The following is a 7,846-nucleotide window of genomic DNA, read 5'->3' as shown; positions in this document are numbered from 1 at the left end:
AAGTGTAACATAAATTTACTGTAACAGATAGGAAAAGTGGGACAAGATTTGCTATGTAAAAATTAAAAGGAAAATGAGTCATTAATTTTTATTTAACCTGGGCTATAGCCCTCTTTAGCCTTATAAAAGGCTCCGCCCCTGGTTGCAAGGGTATAAGGCTCACAGTCCATAACGTTAACGCTTTCAAAATGTTGTTTTTGAGTTCTAGAGCATACTCATAATGGTAAATTTAATTTTTAAAAAAGTTATGGGTTTTTTAATTTATATATATATATATATATATATGATTTCTTCTGGATTCTTGTGAAAAATCCTGTTTGGTGTAGATCTTTAGCCCCTGTGAACTTTCAGGAAATGCTGCCGTGTAACTGTTAGCTTTCATTTAACTGATCTGCTTTGTAACATCACAAATATGGGGAACTGGGATCCATATTTAATTCGGACAAAAAAAAAAAAGCAACCCTTTTCATGTTGTCATCAACTTTAAATGAACTGATAGTGCTTCAAATTATTCCTCTGGAGTCGACACCCATGTTACTTTTATGTATTAAATTAGTATGGTATGTAAGAATGCCTTCTTGAAAAGAGGAACCTTAAGTAATGGGATTAACCTAGCCAAAGTTAGGGTTAAGTTCAAAATGGCCTTGGAGTCAATAAACTAAAATAATAAAAACATAGTAGATTACGAATCCCTTTCAGAGGCTTGTACTTGATCCTGCAGAATAAGTTAAAAGTAAAAAATGGAAATGGGACTTTGCGTGATAAATTATATGCTAGAATAATGCCACACAAGGGCAGGGGAATCTTAACAAGCTAGCACGGACATGCATATATATATATATATATATAGTACACCACCAACATACCTCACTAATTATTAATTCATTCTCAAGCTTTGAGATCTTAAAGAATAAAAAATATTCGCAATCAGTTACTCAGACCTACAAAACCAGACCATGTATGCATGGCAGTGTCCTTTTAATCTTATACAAGCCTGACCTCATAGGAAGCCTGCATATGTACAGGTAACTAAAGCTTTGATATTATCCAGTGATTGGGTCTTATGTGATGAGTTTTGTTTGATGTTCATATATGAATCTTGGAATCACGATATTAAAAAAAAAAAAAAAAAACCCTTCAAGACGATTGTCATTGATTAAAAAATATTAAAAATAAATAAATTTAAATAGTATTTTGTTGTTGTCTGTGCTGTGTGGGAGGGAGGGAGAAGATTCTTCACGCGCAGTGGGCTGAGAATGAGGATAGTTGGCATAGTTTTGTGGCCTTTACAAAATAGAAATACTTGGAAAATCGGCTTCCATGAGGGAACGAACTATAGAGCTATCTGGGCCACAACTGAGGATAATTTCCTCTTTCTTCTCTCTCTGTAGTCTGTAGCTGTACTGCTGACTCAAACCACGATGCCTTTAATTCTACTTTCCTTCTTTAGCCTTCTTGTCTTGTAAGGGAAAACCAACCCAACTCATCTTTCACTGAACAGAATCTTTGTTGCTCCTTAGGTTATGTACTTGCTGCTGCTGCTGCAGCTGCAGCAACCTCTTGTTCTTCTGTCTGATTTAGATTTTTTTTTACTACACAGACACTTGTAATAAAAGTAAGTTACTTGTACTACTTCTCTTTCTCTTTCACTTTCGTTCACTACTGTTTCTTTCATGTGTTTTTCTGTCTATCTGCCTCTTTCTTCTTTTATCTGCAACTGTTTGCTTGAATTCAGTGTTTCCTGTTGGCCTAGAAGCTATACTAGAAATGGGTTCTCTCTCTCTCTCGCTTGATAACTGACTGACATCATGGCTTACGTACTGGTTGCTTCGGGGGTTTTTTTTTTGTTTTTTTCTGAAGAATTAAAGTTGTTGCTTGTAATAATATGTAGCTTAGAGCTTGATAAATAGTTGCTGTAGAGTCAACCACAAGTTGTTCTTTAAGATTGTAATCAAGGTGGTCAATTGATCATATTTTGTACTTGCTAATAGTATAATTAACTTGTTGTGTTGGTTCTGAATGATGGTGTGGTAGGTCTTTCTTCCTCTGAAATGCATATGTGAGTTGCAGCAGTTCACAAAAACAATTTTTTGTTGACAATGTTTCTGCAAGATGGGCATATTGGGTTTTCGGATACAAGCGATCGCAATCCTTCCTGGAAGTTCCTCTTTTTGTTTTTCATCTATACTGTTCTTATGTGTTTCGGATCGTGATAAAAGTTTGCAAATTCAGATTTACTAGGAGTTTTTGGATACAAATTTTCAATGCAAGTACTCGACATGGATGATGGGAATGGTGCTTTTGCTCCTGATTCTTCATTTGGGAACTTCTCGGATCCTACCATGGACTTGGATTTCGTGGATGAACTCTTGTATGATGGATGCTGTTTTGAGACTGCCGATGAGTTCGGTGTTTTGCTGGCTGGTACCTCAGCCTCTGATGATCTAAATGACCCTAAGCAATATTTTCCGCTTTTTGAGTCCAACAGCTGTAATTTGAATGTAAATCCTTGTCAAGAGAACTATCAAGTAGCAACAGAAAAGAACTGTGATGAGAACCCCCCTATAGGAAATCCCAAAATAGAGGAACTTGGTGTGATCGGATCCCAAAACCAGAACATTCACCCGCTTACCGCATCTTCAGTCCAACCTGGATGTTTTCTAGTTGAGAACAATGAATTGGGTAGAAGATTGTGGATTGCACCACCTAACAATTCGAGATCATCTACTGGGGTAAGAGAAAGATTGATGCATGCTATAGGACAGTTGAAACAATGCACCAAGGATAGGGATCTCCTTATTCAGATATGGGTGCCTATAAAGAAAGAAGGCAAGCATGTCCTCACCACTTTTGGCCAGCCATACTTGCTTGATCCTAAAAGCCAGAGTCTTGCAAGTTACAGAAATGTTTCAAAAAAATTTCAGTTCCCAGCAGAGGAGGATTCAAAAGAGTTGGTTGGTTTGCCCGGTCGAGTTTTCTTGAGGAAGTTGCCTGAGTGGACACCAGATGTTAGTTACTTCAGCTGGGTTGAGTATCCACGTAAACATCATGCGAAGCAATTCAATATAAGAGGATCCTTTGCAGTTCCTGTTTTTGAACAGGGCAGCAGAACTTGTTTGGGTGTTATTGAGGTCGTGACAACCACTCAAGACGTCAGTTATCGTCCAGAGCTAGAAAGTGTCTGCAAAGCTCTTGAGGTCTGTTTCCTTTCCTTCTTCATCTACTTGTTCTTACATGCGTCACAACTATAATTGTTGATTTTGCTCAAAGAACAATGGAAATCAACATATGGACGAATGTTATAATCTGTAATGTCTAGCCAAAGTGCCCATTTGCATTTTAAATCTGACAGCCTTTCTTCATTGCAAGTTATCCTTAGGCTATATCTACCCTTGAACATGCACTCATCTATCATACTTGATGAGTATTTGTAACTGGCTGGTAAGCTATTATACATTTGGCTTTATCCTCTGTGGTTTTACTCAAGTCTCCATTACTTTCTCGTTTGTTTTGATTGTTAGTACTCTGTTCCTTTAAAAAAAAAAAACACTTTTTCATCGACTTCTGTTTTTTTTTTTAAATTGTTATTATTATTGTATTCAGAACCTTTCAAAAGCACCAATACTCAGTGGTTTATTCATAATATAACTTATCCTTCCTTTGAACCACAACTTATCCTGCCTTGTATTTTTGTCTAATAAGTATAGTGACATGCAGGCTGTTGATCTTAGGAGTCCAAAAGACTTCCGCCCTCCAAACCCGAAGGTGAGTGGATGATATCTTACAAACACTAGAGATTCAAATGTCTAAAAATTTATGATTTACAAGTGAGACCACATGCATGCTTCTCTTTTCACAGGCTTGCAAAGAGTTTTGCCAAGCTGCAGTTCCTGAGATATCAAAGATTTTGGAGTCTGTTTGCAAGGCACATAGATTACCTTTAGCACTAACATGGGCCCCATGTTTCCGGCAAGGTAAAGGTGGATGCCGGCATTTTGATGAGAACTATTCTAATTGTATTTGTACGGTGAACTCTTCTTGCTTTGTAGCCGAGACAGACAACTTCGGGTTCTATGTGGCATGTTCTGAGCAATACCTTTCATTTGGTCAGGGGATTGTTGGGAGAGCTTTCACAACAAGAAAACAGTGTTTTTCAACTGATGTAGCAGCGTTTAGCAAGACAGATTATCCTCTCTCTCACCATGCTAAGATGTTTGAGTTGCATGCTGCTATAGCCATTCCAGTACAAAGCACCTATGCTGGATCGGTTGATTTTGTCTTGGAGTTTTTCTTTCCAAAGGATTGCTGTAACACTGAAGAACAAAAACGAATGTGGGACATATTGCCTGTCACCATAAAACAGGCTTGTTGGAGTTTGCATGTTGTCATGGACAAGGAGCTTGAGGAAACTGTCAACAAGAAAATGGTAGCTGCTTCAGATGAGAGACTTAATAAAGATGAAACTCCGAAATTTGCATCTTTGTTCAAAGAATCTTCTGAAGCAGAGTCATCCTGGATTGCCTGTGTTGCGGAGGCTCAGCAGAAAGGTAAAGGTGTCTGTGTCTCATGGGACCATCCAAAGGAGGAAAATAAAGAAGAGTACAAGGTGACATCTCATTGGGATAAGACTCAGGATGAATTGTACCACAAGCAGGCATTTCCAGAGTTTGGGAAATTTCAACAAAATTCTGTACCCAAAGGTAGTATTGAAACTACTACAGATGCTGCTTCTGCTGAACACCACTCAGTAGGCAGCAGAAAATCGGGCAACAAGAGACGAACCAAGACAGAGAAGACAATAAGCTTGCAAGTTCTTCAACAGTACTTTGCAGGAAGCCTTAAAGATGCTGCGAAGAGTATTGGGGGTACAAGAACATTTACAACAACTAGAAATTGCAAATTTTCTTCCACTTTTTTATTCAAGAAAATATTAGGCACTGGGCTAGCAAGAACATATCTAATATAGAACTTAAGAGCCTTTCTTCATTGATGCAGTCTTAGATATAATGGAGACCTTCCTATCGTAACGACCTGGAAGCTTGGCTAGACCAATGTTTGCATATAGTTCAACCATTCTGACTTTCTGAGTACTAGTATCCTGCTGTTCATATGTTGTTAAAAGTTTGACACCATTTTCTGGAATCGATTACTGCTTATTGCAAGAGCCAGCACTATTCGTTAAAAGATATTTCTTTAGCCTCTTATTTATACATTTGGTGCTTATATGTTCATAATGTTGTAACTTGAGAACACAGGATGGTGAAAATGAGTTTATGCACACATACCAGACTGATACTTGGAGAATTGCATTGCATCTATAAAGTAATCCTAGAATGAGCCTTCATAACACATATGCTATATGCTATTCTTTCTGTCTCAAATTCCTTGATCATTCTTCGTATATAACTATTGAATTTGTCACTGAACTTCACTTTGTCTGCTTTGTTCTCATATTTTCTCACAACATTATACTGAAGTTTTCCTAGCAGGGCATGCCATCCTTTGCTTCTTGATATTTGCAGCTTGTGTCAATGTATGAGATTCCACTAGCCTTGTTTCATTGTTGAGCTTGCCATGCCTTAATTTGCATGATCCGACTTTGTTTTATTTTGTAAAAATAGCATGTTGATTCTTCTTATCTATCCAAGAATAGGCTACAGCCAGCTTCATGCCTGTTACTGACCTAGTTTATTCCTAATGCAGTGTGTCCCACCACTCTGAAAAGAATATGCAGGAAGCATGGCATCACTCGTTGGCCCTCTCGAAAGATTAAGAAGGTTGGCCACTCATTGAAGAAAATTCAACTTGTGATTGACTCAGTACAAGGTGCTGAGGGTGCCATACAAAGTGGTTCCTTCTACACCACTTTCCCAGAATTGACCTCTCCAAATTTTTCTGCTAATGGTGGTTTTCCATCAAGCAAGACAAACGATGATTCCAATAAATCAAACCATCGCCCTGAGAATGGCATATTTAGTGCTGTAGCTGGTGCTTCAAAATCCCCATCCTCGTCATCTAGTCAGAGCTCTGGATCAAGTATCTGTTGTTCCACTGGAGTCAAGCAGCATACAACCACCAATAATGGCTCAGTTAGTGGGGATCCATCATTGGTAGAGGACCCGGGTGGTGTGCTTAAGAGAACACACAGTGATGCTGCATTGCATGCCTTGAATCGTGACAAATCAGAGCTTCTTATAAGATCTCAAAGCTTCAAAACATTTGGTGACCTTCCAAGTCCAGAGACTCTGCCACCCCTCCCAAAAAGTAGCAGCCAGATTATACGGGATAGTAGTGGCTTTAGAGTGAAGGCCCCTTTTGGAGCAGACAAAATCCGGTTCACCTTGCAACCAAACTGGGGTTTCTGGGACTTGCAACAAGAGATTGCAAGGCGTTTCAATATAGACGACATTTGTAGAATTGATCTCAAGTATTTGGACGATGATCAAGAGTGGGTTCTCTTGACATGTGATGCTGACCTTGAGGAGTGTAAAGATGTCTATAAATTGTCTGAGAGCCACACAATCAAAATGTCCCTTAATCAACCTTCTCAACCACATCTGGGAAGTTCGTTGGGTTCTGTAGCGCCAAATCTGGTAAGCTTATTGGGAGGTGGAGGGCCATTCTAATGCCACTGTCAATTAATTTTGCTTTGGATGGCATGCATCTAGTAGCTTATGAAATGGCTTAGGATTCTGCAAGGGATCTTTTCCAGTTTCATGTCAGCATAGCAGCCATTGAATCTTAATTTGCAGTTCAGTGGCAATTTAGAGGAAATAAATAATTGGTTCAAGCCAGCCTGTTGACTGCAAATAAATCATGTAAATTTACATCAGTAGGATTGGATTTGAAATGAACTTTTTGTCCCAAAAGTTTAAAAACTAGGCTTTGCCATTCTATCTATGCATGCCTGCTTATTGAATGCTCCGTGGAAATATGGGATTGGACTGTCAATCTTTTCATTTTTTCCTGTCAAAGCCGCTATGGCTTCATTGCCGTGCCTCTGTCAATCATGAGCCCTGGGGATACCCCATCTTGTAAACCTTCTTGGCCCCAGTCTAGTACAACGATATATCTGAAGGGGGGGTAACCTTTTTGATCCATTTCCATCATTTTCCTGCAACTTCATCAGCCTCATGCTTGCTTGCTTGCCCTTTTACCTATGCCATCAATCATAGGCATGAATAATGCAGGTTCAAACCCGAATCACAAAGCAAACCAATGAAAAGAGTGGAAGTATCAGAGTCTCCGGAGCCACCATATCTTTATACAACCAAGAAACACAATCTACACGGCACATGATTAAGGAGAACATTATGGAAGTATATCGAAGGCGGGTTTTCTGGGAATAAAAAACGCAATGATTTAAATTGCGAAATGTTCCGACTGGAAAGACCCGATTTTGCTAGAACGGTTGTGAATGTTACAAGAGAAGAATGCAAGGTTTCTTGGGGCTGTGAGGCGATGAGAAGCTAGGGTAAATCGTCGAGTTCATTAAGCATTTCGGAGCGAATGAGGAAACGGGTAGTGATGGTAATTGATCGAGGACTGGTAAGGGGAGAGGGCGCTTTAAAATGTGGCAGCTTGGGATCCTTGGTTAACAGTGAATGCTGATTCTTGGAGCACCAAATGAAAAGAAAAAATCAGACTCGATTGTGTTGGAATCGGAAATGTTCAAGTTGTGCACTGGGAATCATGTTTCTACAACGAAAATAACAAATCCTCGGACTCATCTCATTGATAAGGTGTTACACGATTTTCAAGTTTGGTTCTCAGCCAATGAGTTGTGTCTTCACCAGTTTTATTTTCCCTCTGACCACTTGCATCCATTATGCCATGGCAGCCTGTT

General features: G+C 39.1%; 1 protein-coding gene across 3 annotated transcripts; it reads left to right on the top strand.

The window, feature by feature from the left end:
• The first annotated feature begins 1,248 nt into the window (after positions 1-1,248).
• Positions 1,249-6,919, top strand: LOC105108320 (protein NLP2-like). Of its 3 annotated transcripts, none has more exons than XM_011002587.1 (5): positions 1,249-1,615; positions 2,233-3,197; positions 3,718-3,765; positions 3,860-4,865; positions 5,704-6,919. In XM_011002587.1, the coding sequence occupies exons 2-5, from the start codon at positions 2,265-2,267 to the stop codon at positions 6,624-6,626; spliced, it is 2,910 nt and encodes a 969-aa protein (XP_011000889.1). In that variant the 5' UTR covers positions 1,249-1,615; positions 2,233-2,264; the 3' UTR covers positions 6,627-6,919. The 3 variants fall into 3 exon arrangements, with proteins under 3 accessions (XP_011000889.1, XP_011000887.1, XP_011000886.1); XM_011002585.1 differs by having other exon boundaries at positions 2,035-3,197; XM_011002584.1 differs by having other exon boundaries at positions 1,249-3,197.
• The last annotated feature ends 927 nt before the right edge of the window (positions 6,920-7,846 follow it).

Source organism: Populus euphratica, unplaced genomic scaffold (genome assembly GCF_000495115.2).
Source record: "Populus euphratica unplaced genomic scaffold, PopEup_1.0 scaffold190.1, whole genome shotgun sequence".
Taxonomy (NCBI): Eukaryota; Viridiplantae; Streptophyta; class Magnoliopsida; order Malpighiales; family Salicaceae; genus Populus; species Populus euphratica.
The sequence above is the reverse complement of the archived record's forward strand: the minus strand, read 5'-3'. Positions and strand labels throughout refer to the sequence as shown.

Coding starts and splice junctions, on each gene's coding strand:
- LOC105108320 (XM_011002587.1), top strand. CDS start 2,265: ATGCAAGTACTCGACATGGATGATGGGAATGGTGCTTTTGCTCCTGAT. Junction 3,198..3,717: donor GTGTCTGCAAAGCTCTTGAG/GTCTGTTTCCTT, acceptor AGTGACATGCAG/GCTGTTGATCTTAGGAGTCC. Junction 3,766..3,859: donor TCCGCCCTCCAAACCCGAAG/GTGAGTGGATGA, acceptor CTCTTTTCACAG/GCTTGCAAAGAGTTTTGCCA.